The sequence below is a fragment of the Caenorhabditis briggsae genome (genome assembly GCF_000004555.2).
Source record: "Caenorhabditis briggsae complete genome, chrI, whole genome shotgun sequence".
In the NCBI taxonomy this organism is placed as follows: domain Eukaryota; kingdom Metazoa; phylum Nematoda; class Chromadorea; order Rhabditida; family Rhabditidae; genus Caenorhabditis; species Caenorhabditis briggsae.
Window position 1 is genome coordinate 15,027,657 of NC_013489.2, and position 26,100 is coordinate 15,053,756.

Consider the following 26,100-nt stretch of genomic DNA (forward strand, 5'->3'; position numbering starts at 1 on the left):
GACCATAGAACTTTCTAGAAATGCAACAAGTGTCGACCGGTTCTTCAACAAAGAAATCGATTGGCAACATGTTTTTAAGAAGTGGAATAGAGAAAATTCTAGCTGATAAGGATATTAAGAAAAAGGAGAATTTGCAGCTCAAAAAAGCTTGTGATAATGCACTGGGTGAGCTTTTTTCTTTCGAAATTGTTGGCTGAAAAAAGGTCAAAAACCGTGAGAAAATGCATTCAATATTGTGAAAAAACCGGAAAAAACGAAAAATTCTCGAAATTTTGCTTTAAAAATCATCAAAAACGGTTGAGAAAGAGCTGAAATCCATCGATTTCAAGTTTTACTGAGGCTTAGCGAAAAATAGTAGTTTGTAGTTTAAGCCTCAGTAAAAGCTGGAGAGATTCACTGAGGCTTAGCGACTACAAACTACAGAAGTTTCTAAGCCCAGTAAAATTTATCTTACTGGCAGCTAGTTTACTAAGGCTCAAAGAATAAAAACTACAAATTTTCATAAGCCTCAGTAAAAATTAGAAACGCAGTAGCCCGGCTCATTTTCAACCGATTTTCATAATTTTTGTCTCATTTTTACTCATTTTCCGGCAGTTTTGTTACTGGGCCGTTTTGATTTTTTAGTTTGTAGTCTTTGAGAATGGCTGGAAATTGCTGAAAAAAAAGCTGAAACATTGTAAACTCCCATGAAGGGATTCTGTAGTTTATAGTCTTTAGAAATGAGCAGAAAATAGTCGAGAAATGAGCTGAAAACCACTAAAATCCAGCGAAAATGAGACATTTTGAATTTTTTACTGAAGCTTACGGATTTTGTAGTTTGTAGTCTCTAAAAAATTCTGAAAAAACGAACTAAAAATCACTAAAATTCGTTGAAATAGCCTGTTTGAAATTTTTAATGAGGCTTAGCGAAAAATTTTAGTTTGTAGTTTAAGCCTCAGTAAAACTTGGAATGATTTACTGAGGCTAAATACACTACAAACTACAAAAGCTTCTAAGTCTCGGTAAAACTTAACTTGTCGGCTGCGAGTTTCCTGAGGCTTAACAACTACAAACTACAACTTTTCATAAGCCTCAGTAGAATTTCAAAACGCTCATTCTCACCTATTTTTGGTCGCTTTTGGCTGTAATTTCTGGATTTAGAGCCTAAAACTACAAACTACACATTTTCTTAAGCCTCAGTGAAATTCCGAAGTGCTGTTATCTGACTCATTCTCACTCGTTTTCGGTCGTTTTCAGCTCCAAACTCCTTTTTTCCATAGAAAAAATCTGTTCAAATCAAATTATATAATTTCTATTCAATGTCTAGACCCCAAAAACTTAATTTTTCCCCTGCAGAAGAGATAAAACTTGCCGAAGAGCAAGCGGGCACAACGAGTAGCAGTAGCAGTAACGGCGAACATCTGCCAGATGCCACCGGAGCTCTCATCGAAGCCGATCGATATTTCTTGCCGTTCGAATTGGCATGCAACTCGAAGAATCCACGTGTCGTGATCACAGCTTTGGATTGTCTTCAGAAGCTGATAGCCTACGGTCATTTGACTGGAAGAGGTCCGGATACATCGAATCCCGAGAGAAAACTCATTGATCGAATTGTCGAGGCGATTTGTGCTCCGTTTTTGGGTCAAGGAACCGATGAGAATGTGCTGTTGCAGTTGATAAAAGTGAGGGATTTTTGCGATTTTCGAAATTATGGGAAAAACGCATTTTGGAAAAATTTCCTGCTTAAAAAAAAAGCAAAAAAAACCCCCATAAAACCAGTGAAAAAAGTTGCAGGCAGTTCTCGCCGTAGTGCTCTCGAAACACTGTCAAGTGCATGGAGCATCACTGATTCTCGCAGTTCGAACGTGTTTCAACATCTATCTAACGTCGAAAAATCATGTGAATCAGGCGACGGCGAAAGCTACACTGACTCAAGTGATTAGTACGGTTTTTGGGAGGATGGAGATGTTTGGGAATATTAAAGATGATGAGACCGTAGTACGGGAAGTCGTGGAAATGTTAGTGGCGACGACGGTGTCCAATGAAGCGGTGAGAATTGATTTTTTTTAACGAGCCAATTTGGAGTTTTTACTGAGGCTTAGCGACAATTGTAGTTTGTAGAAGCTGTATGCAATTTGAAGTTTGCAGAAACTACTGTAGGCTACTGTATACCAAACAAAATTCCGAAATTTTTCTCTGAAATTCTCAAAAGCTACGAAAATTTCCTTTTTACTGAGGCTTAGGGATTTTGTAGTTTGTAGCCTCTCGAAAAAGTCTGAAAAAAATGAGCTGAAAATCACTAAAATTCGTTGAAAACTAGCCAAATGGGAGCTTTTACTGAGGCTTAGCAAAAAAATTGTAGGTTGTATTCTCTAAGCCTCAGTGAAAGTTGGAGAGATTTACTGAGGCTAAATACACTACAAACTACAAAAGCTTCTAAGCCTCAGGAAAATTCAATTTGTCGACAGCTAGTTTACTGAAGCTTATAGACTACAAACTTCAAAATTTCCATAAGCCTCAGTAGAAATTAAAAACGCTGTAGCTCGGCTCATTTGCAACTTGTTTTCATGATGTTTGGGTCATTTTTACTAATTTTCTGGCGGTTTTGTAGTTTTGTGAGCTTCAAAAGTAGTTTAAAAATATGTTGATGTTTTACTGAGGCTTTTCGATTTGGTAGTTTTTAGTCTTTGAAAATTAGCTGAAAATAGCCGAGAAACGAGCTGAAAATCGCTGAAATTCGATTAAAACGAACCTTTTTACTGAGGCTTAGGGATTTTGTAGTTTGTAGTCTCTGAAAAAATTCTCTAGCGATGAGCTGAAAATCACTAAAATTCGTTGAAAACGTGCCAGTTTGGAGCTTTTACTGAGGCTTAGTAAAAATTGTAGATTGTAGTGTAAGCCTCAGTAAAGCGTAGAATGGTTCACTGAGGTTAAATACACTACAAACTACAAAAGCTTCCAAGCCTCAGTAACACATGGTATGTCGGCAGTTCACTGAGGCTTTGAGAATGAAAACTACAAATTTCCCTAAGCCTCAGTAAAAAGTTTCAAAACGCTATATTTTTTCGAAGTTGCAATTTTTGCTATAAAATGAGAATTCAAATTCTGAAATCACGATTTTCTGATTTTCCTAATTTTCTGAAACTCAAAAATTTGCAGACAGACGAAACTAGCGAAGGAGGCGGTACCCATCGACCCGCTGGCTCAACAATAGGAGAATCCGAAGCCCCACTAGATGATCAATTCACATTTCAAAATTCGTATCAAAAAGATGCATTTCTCGTATTCCGAGCCCTCTGTATACTCGCCCAGAAAGAAGAAGGAGGTCCATCAAACGAAATGTCACTTCGATCCAAAATTCTTGCCCTCGAAATGCTTTTACTCGTTCTCCAATCCTCGTCATCAGTCCTTCAATCTTCTCAACCTTGTATTATAGTCATTAAAAGGACATTGTGCATGGCGTTGACTCGAAACGCAGTCAGCTCCAACATCCAGGTGTTTGAGAAGTCGTTAGCCATCTTTGTGGAGCTTCTAGACAAATTCAAAGCCCATTTGAAAGCCTCCATTGAGGTATTCTTCAATAGTGTGATTCTCCCAATTTTGGATTCGAATACCTGTGCTTTTGAACAGAAATGGATAGTTTTGAACACGATTGGTGGGTTACTGTAGGTTTTTAAGCTATTTTGTAGACTTGAATTTTCAGCGAAAATTCTGGCGAATCCTCAGTCTGTGGTTGATATGTTTGTAAATTACGATTGTGATATGACGTCTCCAAATCTGTTTAAATCGATTGTAGAGGTTGTTTCCAAGACGACAAGGACCACGATCAATGAGAATTCACCACCGGCGCAGAAGGAAAAGTGAGGGGTTGTTTTATTGCATAAAAATGTGTAGAAAAAAGGCAGACTACAAACTACAAATCGCTAGAGCCATTTTCGTTTTGGTTTCGTTCGATTTGGACCACTGTGAGCTGAGATACAGGCGAAGTGGTTTTAATGAGGCTTAGACTACAAACTAGAATTTTCTCTAACCCTCAGTAAACTCCTTTTTTGCTTTACTGAAAAATTGAAAAGTTTCGAGAGAAATTGACGGTTTTTTAATCCAATTTTTCGCAAAATTTTTAGACCTTTTTAGGTTTTTCACCTATTTTTGAAGATTCCTTTTCGATTTTTCCGAATTTTTTTGTCTGAAATTTGATGGCATGGTGTTCAAGGTTACTGTAGATTACTGTAGAAATTCCTTTGGTAGCTTTTTTTCTCAAAAACAACAACGTCAAAATGCAGATGAAATTGTGTCTGCCAAAAAAAAAAACTACAAAAATAATTTCTACAGTAACCTACAGTAATCTGGAACACCATCCCATCAATTTGCAGACAAAAAAATCGGAAAAATCGAAAAAGAATCTTCAAAAATAGCTGAAATATCTAAAAGGGCCTAAAAATTCAGCAAAAAAATTGGAGAAAAAATCAATTTGCCTTTGGAAAAATTGCTCTAAAAATCGCCAATTTTTCTCGAAAAATTTCAATTTTTTTCAGTAAACCAAAAAAGGAATTTACTGAGGCTTAGAAATTTCGTAGTTTGTAGTCTAAGCCTCAGTAAAATCAGAGAAGAAAGAGAACCTTCCAGAACGAATTTTTCGAGATTTAGCGGACTTTTTCTTTGTTTCTAGGTGAATCTTCATATTTATCTACTAATTTTAATGCAATAAACAATTTTTAAGATTACCAAATCATTCTTATCCTTCCAGAGAACGAGCAATGCGACTCCTTGGTCTCAGCTGCCTCACAGACCTCCTCCAGTGTCTTGTGGATTGGTGGCAAGTCTGTGAAGTTCAAAAAATCACCTCTGACATCGATGAAGCCGTGGAGGCCAACGAAGCTCCTGGCGATGAGACCACCTTCGAGAAATTCGAGAATCTAAAACACCAAAAGAATCTAATGGAGCAAGGAATTCAATTGTTCTCCGAGAAGCCCAAAAAGGGTCTGAAATTCCTCCAAGATCACGGATTCGTTGGAACCGATGCCATAGAAGTCGCAGAATTTATGATGAAGGAGGAAAGATTGAATAAAACACAAGTTGGAGACTTTCTAGGAGATTCTGATGAATTCAATAATTCTGTAATGCATGCCTACATTGATTTCCTTGACTTCTCATCGATTGATATTCTTGCGGCACTTCGATTGTTCTTGGAAAAGTTCCGTCTACCTGGAGAGGCTCAGAAGATCGATCGACTGATGCTGAAATTCGCCTCCCGCTATTTGGACTGTAATCCACGTCAAGGGATCTTCGCCTCCGCCGATGCCGCCTATGTTCTAGCATTTTCAATCATCATGCTAACCACAGACCTGCATAATAAGACTGTAAAGAATAAGATGACAAAGCAAGGATACATAAATATGAACAGAGGAATTAACGAGGGTGGAAACATCCCAACTGAGCTTCTAGAAGCAATTTTTGAAGACATTTCCAAGAACGAAATCAAGATGAGGGCCGGAGCAACTGCATTGCTCAGATCTCGCGTCACACCAGGACAAGGGGCCCTGGCAACAGATAAGGAGCGAAGGGCAATGGCTGCGTTGGAAATGGAGGCGTTGTCCGAAACAGCAAGAGCGTTAATGGAATCGGCATCTGACGCCGACGCATTCTTCACACCTGCACAACACCAACATCACGTGAAACCAATGTTCAAGATCTGTTGGACCCCTTGCCTAGCCGCGTTCTCTGTAGGCGTCCAAATGTCAGATGACGAGGAGGAATGGTCGTTGTGTCTACGTGGATTCCGCTTAGGAGTACGGGCGGCGTGTGTACTTCAAGCAAACCTAGAACGGAATGCATTCATCCAGGCGTTGGCTAGATTCACATTGCTCACTGCGAAGAATTCGTTGGGAGAGATGAAAGTGAAGAATATCGAAGCGATCAAGCTGCTTTTGTTGATTGGAGACGAGGATGGACAGTTTTTGGAGGAGAATTGGGTTGATGTGATGAAGTGTATGAGTTCGTTGGAATTGGTACAACTCATTGGTACCGGACTCAACAGTGCCATGTCCCATGATAGTGATAGTAGTCGGCAGTGTGAGTTGTTTTCTTTTTTGCTGTAAAAATCATCAAAAACGGTTGAAAATGAGCTGAAATACATCGATTTCAAGTTTTACTAAGGCTTAAGAAACTTGTTGTAGTTTGTAGTTTTGAAACTTGGACAAATTTTGAGCCAAAAACGGCTGAAAACGGCCGAAAAATAGCAGAATTACAGCAATTTCACATGTTTACTGAGGCTAAGAAAGTTTTGTAGTTTGTAGTCTAAGCCTCAGTAAAAACTGTCTTTACGACTAGTGAAAACTTTACTGAGGCTTAGAGGAACTTCTAGTTTCTAGTTTTCTAAGCCTCAGTAAAATCTACTAGTGAGCACTTTACTGAGGCTTAGAAATTTTTGTAGTTTGTAGCCTAAGCCTCAGTAAAAACTCTCTTGACTACTGAAATTTTTTTTTTACTGAGAAAGGGTGGGCCGGGAAAATTGTCGTTTCGGCCCGGCCCGTTGCAAGTATGGAAATTTTTGTAGTTTGTAGTCCAAGCCTCAGCAAACTAATAAATTTTGTAGTTTGTTTTAAAAAAATTAAATTTTGTAGTTTGTAGTTCAAGCCTCAGTAAACTAATCGATATCTTAGCTCATAGTGGTCCAAATCAAACGAAACAAAAGCTAAAATGTCTCTAAAACTTGTAGTTTGTAGTCTTCCCTAATAACAATATTAAATTCCAGACGTCCTCAAAGCCACCGGTGGAATCGACGAAAAAACCCTGCACTCGCTTCAAGACGCTCTCGGCGAGACCTCATCTCAATCAGTCGTCGTTGCAATCGATCGAATATTCAATGGATCCGCCCGTCTCTCCGCAGAAGCCATCGTCCATTTTGTCAGAGCCCTTTGTGCAGTATCTCGAGAAGAACTCTCCCACCCAGCTGCTCCTCGAATGTTCTTACTTGGAAAAGTTGTCGAAGTGGCATTCTACAATATGAATCGAATCCGTTTGGAATGGAGTCGAATCTGGCATGTCATTGGTGAACACTTCAACGCGGCTGGCTGTAATTCCAACGAAGCCGTTGCCTACTTCTCTGTGGATGCTCTTCGACAGCTCTCAATCAAGTTTTTGGAGAAAGGAGAACTTCCAAATTTCAAGTTCCAAAAAGACTTTCTACGGCCTTTTGAGGTTATTATGGTCAAAAATGGGAATACACAAACAAGGGATCTGGTGGTTCGATGCTGTACTCATCTTGTTGAGACTCACTCGAATAGGCTCAAATCTGGATGGCAGAATCTTTTCTCTGTATGGACAATTGCTGCTGGAGACTCGTCAATGGAAATTGTCGAGACCTCATTCCTCACTGCAAGCCACGTCATTGAGAAACGATTCAAAGAAGACTTCCCATCGATTCTGGACTCATTCCAGGAGGCATTGAAGTGCCTTCAGGAGTTTGCGTGCAATGCGAATCTTCCTGATATGAATATGGAGGCGATTCGTTTGATTCGACTCTGTGCGGACTATGTGTCGGAAAATAGCGATAAAATCGATGAAGCCGCCCGGAAGGATGATCATAGTCACAAGGGATTGACTGCCGATCAGCATGTTTGGTTGAGAGGATGGTTTCCGATATTCTTCGAGCTCAGTTGTATTATCAATCGATGTAAACTAGATGTGAGAACCAGAAGTCTCACGGTGATGTTTGAAATTATGAAGACTCATGGAAAGGACTTCCGACCAGAATGGTGGAAGGATCTCTTTGAAATCGTGTTCCGTATATTCGATCCCTCGAAAATGGATGATCATCGGAGCGATAAGCGAGAATGGATGTCGACGACTTGTAATCACGCTATGCTGAGTGTCGTAGAAGTCTTCACCCAATTCTATACCCAACTTTCCGTTTACGCTCTTCCTATGATCTACAGACAGTTCGCAGTATTCATCCGTCAGCAGAATGAGCAGCTCGCCAGATGTACAATCAATTGTCTGGAGTCTCTCATCTCTCAGAATGGAGAGAGGTTCACTGAATCGATGTGGGAACAAACTATAGAGCTTATCAGAGAACTGTTCTCTGCGACGCTTCCGAAATCGTTGTTGACTTGGGAGCCACCAAATGGGAAAATGCCTGAAAGCAATGGATCTGACGCCTTGTTCACCGAGCAAATTGTGTTCTGTGTTGTGCAGAATGAACTAGTTGAAGCTGTCTCGAGAATTGTGCTTGGTGATCATAGAGAGACTACCAAAAGCCTTCAAGCGGATGGTCTATTCACTCAAATGTCTCCAGAACTGCTTTTGAGCATTTGTGATGCGCTGGCGGAGAGTCACAAGCTGGCTAAACAGTTTAACGATAATAATGGGCAACGAACGCTGCTTTGGAAGGCCGGACTACGCGGATCGAGTAAGCCGAATCTCATAAAGTAAGCTTACTTTGAATATTTGTTGTGGAATTTCTGTCTTAAAATGTCTGAAAAGTTTCAGCCAGGAGACTAGATCATTGAGCGCCATGCTTGCCATCATTCTACGCTTGCTTTATGATTTAAGAGCCCAGGAGATTGCTGGACAGATTTCGCAGAGGGTTTTGGAGTGAGTTTTTTTTAATACCCGCCAAATTTCCCCCGAAATACCAAAACTTCTTCCAGAGTCGTCTCCCTCGCACTAAATGGGTATGGAGAGGCTGAATCGGACACCCGCCGAACCGCTTACGGACCAGTGATTTGTGAATTGCTTCGAGAGTGTATCGCTCTTCCAACTGAGCTCCTTCCAGTTCTTGGACCGGAATTCCCATTGAAGTGAGTGTCATTTTCGTTTTTGTTTGGTTCGAATTGATCTACTAGTAGCGGAGAAATGAGTTTACTGAGGCTTAGGATACAAACTAGAAAATCTTCTAAGCCTCAGTAAAACGCGCACTAGTAGTAGAGAAAGGTTTTACTGAGGCTTAGACTACAAACTACAACTTCCTTTAAGCCTCAGTAAAACCTAAAACTGATGTATCTTGGATTTTTTTCAACCGGTTTTAATATATTTTTCAGACTTTGCGATCTTGTGGTGACTGCAGAAGGCCAACAAATGCGACGTTCCCTGGCAGATCTGCTCCGTCGATGGATGCCACCGTGTTCAGCAAAAATTCCGAATGGATCCGTAGAAAAATAAATGTTTTTTTTTTCATCCATAAAATTAGATTCTCTCCCATAAAAAATCACTTAGACTTCTTACATTTTTGCTCAATTTTCTGTTTTTTTGAATACTGTAATTCCCAAATTTTCAGAAATGTAAAGTGCGTTTTAAGCACTCTATTTGATTCGCTTTACTCTCTTTTTTTGTGAATATAATTTAATTTTTTCTCTTTTTTGCCTACAATTTTTGGTTGTGTCTACCCCTCTCAAATTCTAGTGTCTTTTCTCCCCCAATCCGATCAAAAAATCTTGAAATGTGATAATTGATGTTTCTCTAATTAATTCTCCTAAATTATTCCTAATTAATTGCCTTTTCTCTCTCACACAGATATGATTGGTTTTACGGTTTTTGCTTTTTTCTGAAAATCAAAATTATTTAATTATGAAAATTGAAATTAAAATTTTTTCTTTTTTTGCCATGGTTAATTACCCAATTATTATTTTTTTTAAGTTGAAGAATTTCAGCAAGACTTAAAGAATTTTCAGATGGCGATACTGGGATTCCACGTGGTGATATGTCTAATTGCGGTGACAATTATCACCAAATTAGTCAGAAGAGCCAATTTCATTGATGTCTTTATAACGAATGGGTAAAATCTGAAAAGAAATTCCAAAAAAAAAGAAATTAAAAATTAAAAAAATATTCAGGTTATATCGATTCCTGGCACCGTCGAATCAAGAGCTGAAGGCGTTGTTACCGCCGACTAAGGAGAAACTGAATCAGAGAAATCGAAGAAAAAAGAGGTAAAGCTGGTTTTTACTGAGGCTTAGAGATAGTTGTAGTTTGTAGCATTAAAAAGAAACGATATCTCAGCTCGTAGTGAACCAAATTTAATGATTCAAAAACGAAACAGATTCTGGAGATTTGTAGTTTGTAGTTCACATTTTAAACGAAAAATTCCAATTTCGAGAATTTTAGATTTTCTAAAATTATAAAAATCTTTAAAAAAGTTAAAATTGATGATCAAAAAATCGATTTTTTGCAGAGAAGACGAAGCAGTCGAAGGATTCTCGATTCCCAAATCGTCTCCATTCCAATTGAGTCTCTATCCAGTCAACGTGGCAGATCTCGTCCAATTCGAAATGTACACCCAACTCCATTGGATGTGTCTCTGCATCCCTGTGTCTCTTCTCGTCTACACTCTCTCGGAAATCTATAATTTTGTGATGCCTGAAAATAAGGATTTCAATGTTTCCATTATTTTTATGCTCGTCGTGATTATGTTCGTCCTTCAAGTCCTTATGACACTTTCCTCGTATTTGGTTTCGAGTGTCGATGAGAGAGGGTTCATGATTTCCATTGGAGCCGTCTATTTTCTGTTTGCATTCATTTTTGCCATGAATTCACATCGCATTTTTGATATTCAAATGTTGGAAGGTGAGTTTTTTAAAGTTTGGAAATTTCTCGAAAATCGGAAAATTCCAAAAACGACTAAAAACGTTTGGAAACTAGCCAAACACAGTTTATTGATGTTTCACTGAGGCTAAGCAACTACAAACTACAATCTCCCGAATCCGTTTCGTCGTTGAATCATTAAATTTGGTTCACTACGAGCTGAGATATCGGTGAGATTAGTTTACTGAGGCTAAGACTACAAACTACAATTTGCTCTAAGCCTCACTATCAGTAAAACTCAAAATCGATGGATTTCAGCTCTTTCTCAACCGTTTCTGATGATTTTTACATCAAAATTTTGAGAATTCTTTGCTTTTCTGAAAGAAAAATAAAAACTACAAACTACAAAATGTCATAATCCTCAGTAAAACTTGGAATCTCTATAACTTGGCTCATTTTAATTTATTAAAATTTTTGGAAGATGAGCTTTTAGTTTGGAAGGTTTTGATGTTTTGAACATTCTGATTTTCAGATTTTGAGAATTTTTGAAAACCTATCTTTCTTTACAAGTTTCTGAAATTTCTAGATTTCTAGACATTTTGATTTTTAGAATTCCAGACTTTTAAATTTTCAAGGTTTTCGAAATTTTCCAATTATCTGAAAATTTTCCAATTAGCTGAAATAAGTTTTTTTCAAAATTTTGTACGGAAACTACAAACTACAAATCTCCGGAATCCATTTCGTTGTTAAACCATTCAATTTGGTTCACTACGAGCTGAGATGCCGGTGAAATAAGTTTACTGAGTCTTATACTACGAACTACAAATGGCATTAGCCTCAGTAAACTCTCTTCTGGTTTTTTTTGGCTTTCTGAAAATTATGGAGTTGGAAAAAAATAGTGAGGTCGGTAGGAATTCCAGTTTTCAGATTTTCGAATTTTTGAAGAATTTTAATTTTTTTTTGAATTTTAAGTTTTGACCTAATTATCAATTTCAGCCTACGACAAGCTGAGCACGAACATTGCGGATTTCGTCGAGAGTTCAGGACTTTTCGACAATTCCACCGCCAACATTCGTGATTATCGTCCGACGAATCCTCTGATGATGTATATCTCGCTGTCTGTCTTCTTCTCGATGCTCTCCGCAATGCTCGTTTTTCCAAACTTCCGTTGTGCGATGATGTATCTGAAGGCGTTGGAAATCGATGGACGAATCCGAAGAGCTGTCGACCACGTGGCATTTCTTCTACCCGCTTTCATTCTGGCTTCGTTTTCAAAGCCATTAGTTCATCAGCTAGTGGAGGGACCGAGGAAAATGTGAGGATTTTTAGCCATTTTCAAGCTCTCAAAAAAAATAATAAGCTTAATCTTTCATATTTCAATTGACTTCTAGTCTTCAAAACCTTCTAAAAACTCTCAAAAGCCCAAAAAACCGAGAGAAAAATGTGAGAATTTTTGAATTTTTCACTTCTTGAGGCTTTAAAACAACTGAATTTCTGATTTTTGGTCATTTTTTAGCTCTCAAATAGCTTAAAAATTCAATTTCAAACCTGATTTTTGCTACCAGAACCCTCTAAACTCCCAAAAACCCTCAAAAATTGAAATTTCCAGCGTCACCATCGAGCAACTCGACATCATCCGTATCTATCTTCTCCTCTTCTGGGTCTTCACCAAATTCATCACTCGCGTCTCGCATCTACAAGCGCATCTCAATTTGGCATACGACAAAGTCGCTGAAATGAGAGCCGAGTCGGGAAAAGTCAAGAACTACACGATTCAGGCGATGGTAAGTGCGTGTTACTGAGGCTTAGGAGGGTTTTGTAGTTTGTAGTATGACGAAAAAGCAAAAAATTTCCAACATTTTGATCTACAAATCATCGAAAACGGTTGAAAAAGAGCTGAGATTCATCGATTTGAAGTTTTACTGAGGCTTAGAAAGGTTTGTAGTTTGTAGTCTAAGCATCAGTAAAACCTTCCTCCACTAGTAGTGAGCGTTTTACTGAGGCTTATGAAGTTTTTGTAGTTCGTGTTGCTTAGCCTCGGTAAATCAATGTTAGGAATTTACTTGAGGCTAAGATAGTTTTGTAGTTTGTAGCCTAAGCCTCAGTAAACTGATTTTGACCCAAATCAAACAAAGTTTTTACTGAGGCTTAGAAACTACAAACTACAAAATCTTCTAAGCCTCAGTAAAACGAAAAATGGCTTTATCTCCGCTCTTTCTCAACCGTTTTGATGATTTCTACCTCAAAATTTCGAGAATTCTTTGCTTTTTTGAAAGAAAAAAAAAGAAAAACTACAAATTACCCATTCTTCTAAGCCTCAGTAAAGTTTTCAAAATATGCTTCCAGATCTATCGCTACTACCGCTATCTGTGCTGTGCAGCAATTCAATATTTCGGTCCCGCGATCCTCGCTCTCCTCTTCGCTCTCCTCCTCAAAACAACCGGGAATCTGTCATGGCTCGGCGCGCCACGTGGCATCGAGAACGCCGAATTGAACACTCTGGCGCTCACCGGACCGATTCGCTTCGTCTTTGACACCACGATTTGTCGTGCATTCTTCTCATTTTTGCTCGTTGTCACATTGCTCATCAATTTCTCACTTCAATTGTTGGGTGTTGTCTATCACTCGTATTTTGTTGGTGGCACTGGAACAACCACTAATTAGTCTGAAAGAAAATCTGAAAATTTTGAGATTTTTGTACTTTTAAGAATATTTTTTAGCTGGAAATTCTGAAAAAAAAATCAATTTTATATTTTTTTTTTTTCTGTAATAATTAGGAGATAGCCTTTTTTCATGTGCCTTATCTTTGTTTTTTTTTTGCTCTCAAAACTCAATTTTTCTGCTCAATTTCCCCCACCGAAAATCAGTGCTTTCAAAGCTTTAAAACAATGTTTTTAACGGTTTTTATAAGATTTTTTCCTTTTTTTCTTCTTTTTTCTTTGACTTTTTAGCTGTAATAATTTCAGATTTTTACCTAATTTTTCAATTTTTTTTGAAGAATTTTCAGCCAAATTTCAATTTCAGCTCTAGAAAAATGAGCGAATGCCTGATGTTTGGAATGGATTGTGAGGCGAGATGCATGACATCGATGACGGCCGATGAGGAGAATATTTGCTTTTTGGTTGGAACGAATAATATCAAAAATGACAAGAATCAGGTGAGAATTTCCGGGGAAATTCGGATTTTACTGAGGCTAAGGGGAATTTGTAGTTTGTAGTTTCAAAAACAATCGAATAATTCAATAATTCATAATAATTCAAATATTTCATATAATTCAAATATAGCTCCACACCTCAAAATGACCCCCTTATAAACAACTATAGTAGAGAACCAGTACAAAAATGGGGGGGGGGGGTCTACTGAGGTGTGGGGGGCTGAAGTTGAATTGGTTGATTAAAGTATGACCCCCCACCAGTACATAGTGGGGGCCTATACTTGTTTTGTAGTTTGTAGTCTAAGCCTCAGTAAAACCTTCCTCCACTAGTAGTGAGCGTTTTACTGAGGCTTATGAAGTTTTTGTAGTTCGTGTTGCTTAGCCTCGGTAAACCAATAATAGGAATTGAATTGGGGTGGGGGGCTATATTTGAATTCAGCCCCGTTGAGATAACGAGCTTGGAAGTTTTACTGAGGCTTAGAAACGTTTTGTAGTTTGTAGTAAAAAAAATCACGAAAAACTGGCAAAGTTGAATATTTACTGAGGCTAAGAAAATATTGTAGTTTGTAGTCTCTCTCTCTCTCTCTCTCTCTCTCTCTCTCTCTCTCTCTCTCTCTCTCTCTCTCTCTCTCTCTCTCTCTCTCTCTCTCTCTCTCTCTTAGCCTCAGAGAAAGCGATAAATTTTTACTGAGGCTTAGAAACTACAAACTACAAATTTCCATAAGCCTCAGTGAAATACTCCTGTGGATTAGAAAAAAGTTTAGTTTGTAGCCTTCTAGCTTCTGAAAAAAATTTGATCTCTTCGAAAAAATGGTGTTTACTGAGGCTTACAATTACTTGTAGACTACAAACTGCAAAGCCTGCAAAGCGTTCTTAGCCTCAGTAAAACTAAAAATCGACATATCTCAGCTCTTTTTCATCCGTTTTCGATGATTTATACATCAACACTTCGGGTATTTTTCGCTTTTTTTCATACTACAAACTACAAAATTTCCTAAGCCTCAGTAAACTTTCTATTGAGTGTATCTCGGTTCATTTTCAACGGATTTTTATGATTTTTAAGTCAAAATTTAGGATTTTTTTTTCAGTTTTAAATGTAATATTCCAGGTCAACAAGCTCTTCATGGATCCAGACGCCTCTCGTTTGATGTCAAAATGCTTCAGACACCCAGCTGGAGAAGTCCGCGCAATCGCTGCCCATCCTACGAAGAGTACAATCGTTGCGACGTGTACAGCCGATTGTAAGTGCGCTCCAGTGGACTGGGTCCGGATTTGAATTTGAAAAAAACCGACGAAAACGGTTGAAAACTAGCCGACTTAAAGTGTGTTGAAGTTTTACTGAGGCTAAGCGACTACAAACTACAAAATGTCGTTAAAATTTTTATTCGAAAATTTGTAAACTACAAACTACAGCTCTCCAGAATCAGTTTCGTTGTTAAATCATTCAATTTGCTCCACTAAAAGCCGAGATACCGGGGAAACAAGTTTACTGAGGCTAAGCGACTACAAACTACAAAATTTCGTTAATATTTTTATTCGAAAATTTGTAAACTACAAACTACAGCTCTCCAGAATCAGTTTCGTTGTTAAATCATTCAATTTGCTCCACTAAAAGCTGAGATACCGGGGAAACAAGTTTACTGAGGCTAAGCGGCTACAAACTACAAATTTTGCTATGCCTCAGTAAAACTTAACATCGCTATAACTTGGCTCGTTTTCAACCGATTTTCACGATTTATCTTTCTAAAAACCTGAATTTTTTGCAGTTAGCAGTCTCGGCGGAACTCATTCAATCACAATATGGAACATCGAAGAAGACAAACGAACACTGGAGACCGTAAGTCGTCTGCCAACCGAACCAGTGATGTCATGTCTCGAATGGGAGCCAACTTCAATGCGTTGTGCCACTTTGACACCATTCGTACCTGAAATTCAACTATTGGATATGGAAAATGAGCCGAGGATTGTGCAAACGATGAAAATCCAGTTGGAAAATGAGGAGAATGAGATGTTTGGCGTTCGTTGGAGTCCGCATTTCGATGGAAATATGTTGGGTGTGACAACTGGAAGAACTGTCATGTGTATGGATTCTAGGACTGAAAATGAACATTTAAAAGTGAAAGATGCACATTTACATCGGACAATTGCAATGGATTTTAATCCCAATTTGCAGCATGTGTGAGTTTTTTGAAACATTTGGAAATTGAGATTTTTAAATCGCAAATCTCAAATTTAGAATATTCTGTGTTTTGAATTCAAAACTGTCTTTAAAAATGCAGTTTTTTCGAATTTCAGGGTTTTAAATTCCAGAAAAGAAGGATCATTGTAGTTTGTAGTCTTGAAAAAACGCGATTTCAAACACTAAAAATTTGAAATTTCAATAAAAATTTACAATTTTTCAACTAAGCCATTTTGATTTTTTCTTGGATTTTTTGCAAAATTTTTAGACCTTTTTTGATTTTTGCAGCTATTTTTCAAGATTATTTCTCGATTTTTCCGAATTTTTTGTCTGAAATTTGACGGGACAGTGTTCAGGATTACTGTGGATCACTGTAGAAACCCTTCGGTTTTGTAGTTTGTAGTTTGAAAAAAACACCACAATCTACGTGAAAATTGATATGAAAAGAAAACCAAAAAAAAACTACAAAAAAGGATATAAGCTTTTTACAGTAACCTACAGTAATCCTCACGAGCACCGTTCCATCAAATTTCAGACGAAAAATTCGGAAAAATCGAAAAAAAATCTTCAAAAATAGCTGAAAAACCTAAAAAGGTCTGAAAATCTTGCAAAAAATCGAAGAAAAAATTCAATCTCGTCCCTCGAAAATTCGTTTTAAAAATCGAAATTTTTTCTCGATATTTTCCAATTTTTAGTGTTTGAAATCGCGCTTTTCAAGACTACAAACTACAAAAATCCTCCTAGGCCTCAGTAATAGTGAATTGTTGTTTTGAATTTTTTATCAGTTTTTTTGAATTTCCAGAAATTTCAAACTTTTTCTCAAATTTACGAACTGCCTGAAAATTTAGAAACCCCGAAAAATTTAAAATATTAGAGCAATTTATAAGCTTCAGGATTTTCGAGAATTCCAATTTTTCCAGAATCGCGACCGGCGGTGACGATGGATACGTCAGAATCTGGGATACACGACGAACGTCATCAGCTGTGATGTCCCTCCATCCACACGCTCATTGGGTGTGGAGTGTTCGATTTCATCCAGTACACGACCAACTTCTTCTCACGGGCGGCTCAGATGCATCCGTTGTTCTTTCGTGTGCTCAAAGTGTCAGTAGTGAGCAATTGAAAGTTTTTAAAGACGACGATGATGAGGAAGAGGAAGAAGAGGACGAGGATTTGGTCGAGAAGTTACAAGATGGACAATTGGAAAGGATTGATGAACATGAGGATAGTGTGTAAGTGGATGGAGAGGCTACAAACTACAAACTACAAAATTCGACTGAAAATTCTCTTTATTTTGCACCAAAAACCATCGAAATCCGTTGAAAATGAGCCGAGATATTGCTTTGAGAAGTTTTACTGAGGCTTAGAGAAAAGTGTAGTTTGTAGTTTCTAAGCCTCAGTAAAAATGTCTCGTTTTTCACTGAGACTTAGAAACTACAAACTAAAATTTTTTCTAAGCCTCAGTAGAACTTTCTCTCAACGAATTTCGATGGAAAATTCGCCAACTTTTTCGTAGTTTGTCGTCGCTTAGCCTCAGTAAAGATTTTTAACTTTCTAGCTTTTCCTGAGGCTTAGTGACTACAAACTACATAAACTTCTAAGCCTCAGTAAAGCAACAAGGGCTGGTTTTGTGTTACTGAGACAGAACATTTTGTAGTTTGTAGTCGCTTAGCCTCAGTAAAGCTTGTTAGTTATTACTGAGGCTTAGTGACTACAAACTACAAAATTTCATTAGCTTCAGTAAAACTGTATATCAAGAAACTTCGATGGAAAATTCACGAACATTTTTGTAGTTTGTAGCCACTTAGCCTCAGTGAAGCTTGCTAGTTTTTACTGAGGCTTAGAAACTACAAACTACAAGATTTTCTAAGCCTCAGTAAAACTGTATTTCGACTAATTTCGATGGGAAATTCGTGAACTGTTTTGTAGTTTGTGGTCGCTTAGCCTCGGTAAAGCTCATTAGATTTTACCTAGACTACAAACTACAAATTTTCGTAAGCCTCAGTAAGAAAAAAAAATATTGAAAAAATACCTTTTTTTCGCTGAATGACTCATCTTTTTTCTTATCAATAAACAAAAAAAATGATTTCATAATCTCCCTTTTTTTCAGATATTCGTGCGCCTGGTCATCAGCCGATCCGTGGTCATTTGCCTCACTTTCCTATGATGGACGGATGATTTTGTCGAATGTTTCGAGAAAACACAAATACGCCCTAATGCAATTATAATATTTATTTTTCTGGACTTTTTCGAATTTTTGGGTGTAAATACGGTTTTTTTTTTGCTTTCAAGTTGTATTAAATTGCTTATAAATTTAATTTTTCAATTTAATTTTTTTTTCTATTTTCTTTATTTTTTCTAAATTTCAAGCGCTTTAAAAATCGCTGAAATTCCTTTTTTCTATATTTTTAAGTCAAATTTTTGAAATTTTCAGCATAAAAATGTCCCAAAATTCGAATCTGATGCGCGAAGTGCGCCTATTTGAGAACCATTCGGAGCGAGAGCAAATGGAGAATTTATCGGAGCTTTTTGCAGGTTTGGGGGACCTTTTTAAAATTGCGAAAAAATAAAACAAATTTTCAAAATTTAAAAGTTTTTTCTAAAAATAATACCAAGGCAAAAAATAATTCGATTTTGACAAATTGAATCTTAGAAAAAAGGCTGATAAGTTTACTGAGGCTTAGACTACAAACTACAAATTATTATAAGCCTCAGTGAAACGTGTAATCATCTCAGCTCATTTTCAACCGTTTTTGGTTATTTTTCATCTAAATTTCGAGAATTTTTTGCTTACGCTAAGACTGCCGACTACTATCACTATCATATTTTCAAATTTCAAAATTTTGCAGTTCTAAACGCTTTGGAGCACTTGGAGAAGATGTTCAGTAGAGATCATGTGACAGCTGACGAGTACAAAACCGAATGTTTCAAACTAATCGATCAATACAAAGTGACGATGCGTTTGGTGCATGGAGCAACGAGCATCGAGGAATTCGCCAAGAAATATCGATTACATTGTCCGGCGGCGATTGAGAGAATTCGAGAAGGACGGCCGATTACGGTGAAGGATGATCAGGGCAATGTTCTCAAACATATTGCTTCTATTGTTGAGGTTAGAGACACAGAGAAATAGGAGGAAATTTGAAAAATTTTGAAAAAAATTGGTTCTAGATTTTTGAAATTCGATTTTATTGAGGCTTAGACTACAAACTACGAAATTCTACTGAAAATTCCCTTCATTTTGCACCAAAAATCATTAAAATCGGTTAAAAATGAGCCCAGATACTGCGTTGAGAAGTTTTACTGAGGCTTAGAGAAAAGTGTAGTTTGTAGCTTCTAAGCCTCAGTAAAAACTAGCCAGTTTTACTGAGGATAAAAGACTACAAACTACGCGAATTCTTGAGCCTCAGTAAGGGCGTGCTTTGTTTTACTGAGGCTTAGAAAATTTTGTAGTTTCTAGTCGTTTAGCCTCAGTAAGCACTAGCGACCTTCACTGAGGCTTAAGAACTACAAACTACACATTTCTCTAAACCTCGGTAAAGCTTTATCTCAATGAGTTTCGATGGAAAATTCGCGAATTTTTTTGTAGTATGTAGTCGCTTAGCCTCAGTAAAGCTTGGTGGTTTTTGCTGAGGCTAAGAAACTACAAACTATAAATTTTCGTAAGCCTCAGTAAAACGGTATTTCAACGAATGTCGATAGCGAATTTACAAAAATGTGTAGTTTGTAGTCGCTTAGCCTCAGTAAAGCTTGTTAATTTTTTTCTGAGGCTTAGAAACTACAAACTACACTTTTATCTAAGCCTCAGTAAAACTTCTCAACGCAATATCTCGGCTCATTTTCAACGGATTTCAATGATTTTTAGTGCAAAATAATGAGAATTTTCTGTCGAATTTTGTAGTTTGTAGTCTCAGTACTATTTACGCACTATCCTCATGCTCATCAATCCTTTCCAATTGTCGAAAACCCAATTTTCCGATAATTTTTATAAATCTGGAAAGTCAGAGTTCTTTAAACTGTTTTAAAAGTTATCGGGAATTTTTCAAATTTCGAAAATCCCTCCAAACATCAATAATCTCTCCTTTCAGCAATTCATCACATTCCTGGACTCTCTCCGTCTGAATACTCGTGCCGTTGATGATTTGTATCCAGTTCTGGATGATCTCTACAACGCAATCAATTCCACATCTCGTGTTCCAATCGATGCGAATGTCACTACAAAAGTCAAAAAATGGCACGATCGTCTGTCTTCGATGGCCGCCACTGATGAGATTTCCGATGACGAGGCTCGTCAAATGATTTTCGACACCGAAGGCGCTTATCAGTCATTCCAGAAGGCGCTCAACGAACAGAAACATTAAATTATTGTTCAATTTTTTTGTTGAAAATGTGCTCTATTGAAACTCTCAAAAACGTCAATTGAGCGCTTTTCCCTTCACAATTTTACTTAATTATGTACTGTGTGTATACTTTTTTTTCCTTCATTTTCCACCTTATCTTCCCCCAAATTCTGCTTGATTCGATTTTTTTCCCTCATTAAAAATGCATCTTAAAGCCTAAATTTGATCCCAGATTTCAGATTTTTATCCATAACTTGTGACAGCGAAGAGTTCTTGCTCTGAAATCTGGACCATTCGTTTCGAAATTGAATTTAGAACATTTCCATAACAAAAAATCTCAAAAAATTGACAAACATTTTTTTTTGATCGAAAAAAAGCTAAGTCTTACATAAGGCATTTTTTTCGAAATCCAAAAAAAAAAATTTTTTTTTTTGATTTTTTGTCATAGAAACGTTCCACATTCAATTTCAAGTTACGTCCCAAAATTTCAGGCCCAAATCTCTTATTTGAACAAAGTTATTAAGGATTTTTCTAAGCCTATACTTAAGCCAAAATTCGGTTTCAGGCTTTTGTCCATAACTTTTTTTTCAGAAAAGAGATCTCGATCTGATATTTGAATCCGGTACCTAAAATTGAACGTCAAACGTTTTCTTAACAAAAAATCTCAAAAAATTGACAAACATAAAAATGGACAATCGAAATCTCTGATTTTTACAAGGCTATAGTTTAAAAGTGATAGCATAAAAATTGGATACTTTATATTCTGAATAAACCAGCGAATAACATAAAAAAAAGGAAAAAGGAGAAGAAAAAACGATGCAATTCCGAAAATAATAAATATAATGAGATTAAGAGCCAACAAGACAATAATTTACTTCTTCTTCCCCTTCGACACTGTAAACGCGTCCTTCACCAACTTCTCGCGTTCCTTACCACTGAAATCTGCGCGGACTCCGTCGAATAGTCTGAAAATTGAATTTTCAAAGGAAGTCCAATTCTTCAATCCTTACCCATTGATAACTCCTACGACGGCATTCTTCAAATCTCCTGGATGAAGAGGGAACTCTGGATTGGAGCCAGTTATGAACTCATGCTCCAACTCTTTGTAGCTAGAGACTGCCACGTCACCACCATTATCCGAAGATCGTGGAATACTCAAAGAGGATCCGTTGAGCAATGGGAAGACTATCTGATCGGCAAGCTGCATCGCCACGTTACCCTCCAGGTTCTGAGGTTCGCAGAAGCTTCTGGAAATTCAGATTTCTCAAATTTTGAAACACCCCCTTTTCACAATACCTCGCGATTTTCGTTTTGGTTTGCTTCGGTGTATCCAATGGGTCTAGAAGGAAATCTGGCACCGAGCAGCTCATTTTCTGTCCGTTGCATCCTGGAACAGTTGGAATTGCAAGATGAGCAATCGCTGAGTATCCAAAGCATTTCAGAAGACGGGATGATAGGTCAGCGAATACTGTAGAATCGTTTCCGATTATCAATAAGTCCGGACGATAGATATGTGCATTGAGTGAGTAGATGAGAGGAACCAGATTTCCGGATAGAGCAGTTCCCTCGCAGATCGTTGTCTCATCTCGTGTCACAGCAGATGCCATTTTATAGAAATCGAGTACGTAGTCCCTGGAAATAAAGTTGTGAATCGTTTTGCTCATTTTTGTTTTTTTTTTCTATTCTAAAATGAGAAAAATCGCATCTGGCGGCCTAGTGGCCGATGTTGAGTTTTCTTGTCCTCCCTGCGGCGAAGAAGCGTGCGAATTTGGATTTTTTTGAATTTTTTTTGAAAAGGTGAAAACAGACTGAAAATCAAGAAAATGTTTCTAGAAAATTTTGGATTTTTCGAAAAATTTCAAAGTCTATCAATTGTGATAAAAATTGATATGACGACCTAAAATGGCTTGAAAAACAATATTCTGAAGAAAAAATTCGAAATTTTGAAAAATTGAAAAAGTTTTTTTTGAAGTTTTTCAATTTGCTCGTTTCTTCGGCACATGAGGGATTAGAAAACTCACAATCGGCCGTCAGCCACCGGAGGAATATTTGTTTGATTTTTGATCAAAATACAGCAATTTACACTTTTTGAATCAAAACTCACTTATTAAAGTACTTCTCATGTTCAGCTGCCACCTTAACCTCCACGACATCCTCCAATTTCAAATTCTTGATAAGTGACAGGAAAGTCTCTCGATAGTAGATTCCTCTCGCTTCAATCGCTCCCCATGACACCTTCTGATTGTCCAAATAAGCTTCCAGATCCGAGACAAGAATCGTTGCTTTCACAGGAACTCCTGCATCAACAAGTGCTTTGATTCTGAGAAGCGGTGACACGAATCCAAGATGGAACTTTCCTTTTCCATGAGCAACGAACATCACGTGGAGAGGGTTTGAAGGAGAGACACTGGACAAAACTCGAACCAGCTCATCCTCACTGAACAGCTCTCCTCCATTTTGAATCCGTTCTTTCCACGCCTTCTGCTCCGCACTCAACACTGGAATCGGTTCTTCTGGAATCGGAGTACTCTCTGCTTCCACAACTTTACTGTATCCCTTTTCTTTGGCTTCTTTGACCTCATCAGTGTCGCATTTCGCTCTGACTTTGTCCAGAAGATTCACTAGGAAATCAGATAGGAACGTCTTCAAAGCCGACTCATCGAGTTTTCCATCCAAATACGCTTGCTTCAAAGCATTGAAATCGAAAAATTGTTGGTTGGAAATTTCAATCGCGTTGGGCGACACAATGGGGAAGAGTACATAGTTGTAGAAAGCGAGAACTCCATTGTCCGGTTGATCTCTCGAGCAAGCGGCACCCATGATTTTGCTACGAATTCTATCCGACTCATCCAACACATCAATCTTCGAGTCTTCTTCAGAACTGCTCATTTTGGTTCCAGTAAGTCCTGGCACCATCGGATTCATCAAGTGCCAACGCTTTCCAAGCTTCAATTTCGGGAGTTGTTCCTCGGCAAGAATGAAGATTTTCCGTTGATCCACTCCTCCGAATTGGCCGTCAACTTTGAGATATTGCTCATCGAGAGCTTGAAGAAGAGGGTAGAGAAGACCTGAGAGAAGTGGCGACTCCACTTGCTTGACTACCTCGGCACCAGCTTTCAGAGCATCGCGAAGGGAAACTTGGGCCGTCAATTGGAGTACATGATCCGTGTAGTCTCTAAAAATCAAAAATTAATAAAAAAGAGCTCTCAGAATCTATAGCGAACCTCTCCAATTGGTATTCCGTTCCTTTCTTGAAGTGCAACTGTCCAATAGGAACATCCAATGACTCCAACAACGCAATGATGACCTTCTGGTAGTAGACAACTCGACTCTTCAACACATCCCAAGTACTCTTCATATTGTCGAGATAGGCATGAAGATCTGCGAACAGGATGGTCACTTTCAGTCCGGCTTGAAGGAAGTCCGCGATTTTTCGCATTGGAACCAGATATCCGACATGTGGTTTGCCAGTCGTTGCTGTTCCCCAATAGACATGTGGCACTTTTCCAGGGGTTCCTAGTTGGAGCGTGAGCTTGTCGACTCCGAGCGATTCCTGAAAAAATAAATACATACCTTGAGAAAATGAGTTTTCTAAAAATAACGGCGCTAAGGTACTTTTTGGCGCCATTTTTCGGATGTCCCAGTGGAAGGGATAAAAGGCGTTCCAGCCAAAGCCTATAGTTATAAAAAATCAACATTTAAAAAAATTCCAGCCAAGAGAGTTCTGAGATTCGCGAAAATCAGCCTTGTATCCCTTCCACCGAGACACCTGCATTTTGGCGACAAATTAAAAAGGTTTCCGAAATAGTGCACATGCGCGCCAGAGTGAATGCTGCGTACGCAAGGCACTCTTGGTCATGTTGACGCGCAAATGCGGTCGGCTGTCGAAAAGTCCTATTTCAGAGTGAAAAATTCATAGTTTCTGGGACTAAATCACACATTTAAGTGTCTAAAATTACCTGCAAATTTCTAAGGATCAGCTCGCGCCGCTGCTTCGTCTCCTCGGTGATTTCTTCCGCCGTCGGTGTTGCCATAATTTCCAGTTGGCCTAAAACGTATTTCACATATTAGATTAATTTAAAAATTCGATGAAAAAAGTAAATTGACCATGAGGAACGGACATGAATTTCACAGGAAAACAAAGAAAAAAACCCGGAGGACTTTATTTTTGAAAATATGCAACAAAAAGGAAACAAAACAAATGGAGAACCTAAAAATGCATAAATAATGCTGCTTCTCTGAATTCTATTAACTAAAAATTTACAAAAATACGAATCTGAGCTCGTGGCGTTCTCGACGGCTCACAAAAGGTGCTTTCGTTGCGAGACCCGCCAAACCCGCGAAATTCAAAATTTTCAAATTCCGGAGAGAACAAACAATTCTACTAATGAGAAGCGAGAACAAAAACCTAAAAATTTACATAAATTTATCGACTTTTATTATTTCTGAATTCTACCAATGAAGACTCCTTGATCTACACCCAGTTTCCCGCCACTCGCATAACTTCCGAACTTCGCGCTCTCCAAATTCCTTTGATCTACTCCTAGTCGATCTAAACAGAAATTCGCCATTTTTGGAGTGATGGGTTGAAGAAGAATCGAAACAATTCGAATTGTCTCATAAGTCACAAAAAGGAGACTCTCAAGTCTCTCCGAATCCGTCTCTTTCCATGGTTGACTCAATTGGAACACTCGATTCGCCTCCTTCATCGTCAGCATCAACTGCTCGATGCCTTTGTAGTAGTACATATCATCGTAGAGCTCCTCACATTTCTCTCTGCTCTCTTCTAGCATCTCCAGGAGCTTTTCGGTGTCTTCTTTCACCTTTTTCTCCAATTCCACTCTTCTAGGATATGTCCCACTCTTATTTATCTTCTCTACAGTACTTCTATTCAGCAAATTGCCTACATTATTCACCAAATCACTATTAACGGTTTCTAGACAACTATTCCAACTGAAACTGCAATCATTGCTTGGGTTTCCTTGTTTTAGGAGAAAGTATCGGAGACCTTCAGAAGTGAATTTATCGATTGCGTGTTTTGGATTCACAACGTTTCCCAGGCTTTTTGACATTTTTACATTGTCCACTAGCCAATGACCATGAACGAATACTCGCTGGGGGAGGGGTAGATCAGCGGCCATCAGGAATGCAGGCCAGTAGTAGAGATGGAATCTGGAAGTTGATTTTCTCGAAGAATCGCTATAAAAAGCGAGACAATCTCATTTCTCGTCCATTTCTGGAAACTTCTGGAGGGTTCTGGAATCTTATTTTTTGAATTCCCACACAACTGAAAACTATGAAAAAATAGCGGTCTTTTGCGATTTTTCTTCGATTTTTTGCAAAATTTTCAGACCTTTTTCAGTTTTCAGCTATTTTCAAACATTTTTCCGATTTTTTTTTTGATGGAACGGTGTTCGCGCGAAGATTACTGTAATATACTGTAGAAGGCTTATTTTCTTTTGTAGGTGTTGCAAACACCGTCAAAATGCAGATATTGTGTTTACGAAAAAAAAAAACGCGATCAAAATTGCAGGTCTAAAACCATAATTTCAGAATTTTTTATCTGATTTTGTGGAGTTCCAAGATGATTCAAATGATTCTTAAAAAATTAATTACTGGTTATAGATTCATGTATGGTCGTTTTCCGGAAGAAAAAAAATGTAAAAAATGGTCATTTTTGAAAGTTTTTTACAGAAAAAATCTATCTCCTCTTTCAGTTTTTGACATTTCTAGGAGTTCTATAGCTCAAAAAAACCGCAATTATTTTCTCCATACTTGTAATCCGGGCCTTTTCCGGGCCTTCGCGGGCCCTGGCATAGTTTATCTAAGAGTCAATATTTTTGGGCCAATTAAATTTGATATGATAGAACTCGACGAATACTACAAAAAGATACTATTTAAAAACTGTATCTTGTATTTAAACAAAG

At 37.9% G+C, this 26,100-nt stretch overlaps 5 protein-coding genes across 5 annotated transcripts in view; 4 read left to right on the plus strand and 1 right to left on the minus strand.

Annotated features, from left to right (window-relative positions):
• Positions 1-20: 20 nt before the first annotated feature.
• Positions 21-9,141, plus strand: Cbr-agef-1 (the record flags this gene model as incomplete). The annotated part of the gene is made up of 10 exons (XM_045241594.1): positions 21-188; positions 1,260-1,661; positions 1,768-2,028; positions 3,139-3,634; positions 3,683-3,839; positions 4,727-6,051; positions 6,734-8,408; positions 8,470-8,574; positions 8,631-8,780; positions 9,021-9,141. 10 exons carry the CDS (start codon positions 21-23, stop codon positions 9,139-9,141), a joined length of 4,860 nt encoding a protein of 1,619 aa, XP_045096862.1.
• A 509-nt stretch (positions 9,142-9,650) lies between these two features.
• On the plus strand, positions 9,651-13,164 carry CBG19780 (the record flags this gene model as incomplete). Its single annotated transcript, XM_045241595.1, has 5 exons — positions 9,651-9,754; positions 10,151-10,542; positions 11,497-11,783; positions 12,066-12,284; positions 12,847-13,164. 5 exons carry the CDS (start codon positions 9,651-9,653, stop codon positions 13,162-13,164), a joined length of 1,320 nt encoding a protein of 439 aa, XP_045096861.1.
• A 370-nt stretch (positions 13,165-13,534) lies between these two features.
• On the plus strand, positions 13,535-18,061 carry CBG19781 (the record flags this gene model as incomplete). Its single annotated transcript, XM_045241596.1, has 5 exons — positions 13,535-13,621; positions 14,763-14,895; positions 15,421-15,832; positions 16,754-17,065; positions 17,944-18,061. The coding sequence occupies 5 exons, from the start codon at positions 13,535-13,537 to the stop codon at positions 18,059-18,061; spliced, it is 1,062 nt and encodes a 353-aa protein (XP_045096860.1).
• A 213-nt stretch (positions 18,062-18,274) lies between these two features.
• On the plus strand, positions 18,275-20,194 carry Cbr-vps-28 (the record flags this gene model as incomplete). Its single annotated transcript, XM_002640669.1, has 3 exons — positions 18,275-18,368; positions 18,683-18,945; positions 19,922-20,194. 3 exons carry the CDS (start codon positions 18,275-18,277, stop codon positions 20,192-20,194), a joined length of 630 nt encoding a protein of 209 aa, XP_002640715.1.
• An 850-nt stretch (positions 20,195-21,044) lies between these two features.
• The window catches only part of CBG19783, a gene marked incomplete at both ends in the record, with an annotated part of 11,695 nt that continues 6,639 nt past the window's right edge, over positions 21,045-26,100 (minus strand). Inside the window, 7 exons of the mRNA XM_045241597.1 lie at positions 21,045-21,138; positions 21,184-21,420; positions 21,470-21,805; positions 22,278-23,348; positions 23,398-23,726; positions 24,133-24,221; positions 24,630-25,345. Of these exons, the coding sequence (XP_045096859.1) occupies positions 21,045-21,138; positions 21,184-21,420; positions 21,470-21,805; positions 22,278-23,348; positions 23,398-23,726; positions 24,133-24,221; positions 24,630-25,345 (2,872 nt within the window). The remainder of the gene's footprint in view (positions 21,139-21,183; positions 21,421-21,469; positions 21,806-22,277; positions 23,349-23,397; positions 23,727-24,132; positions 24,222-24,629; positions 25,346-26,100) is intronic.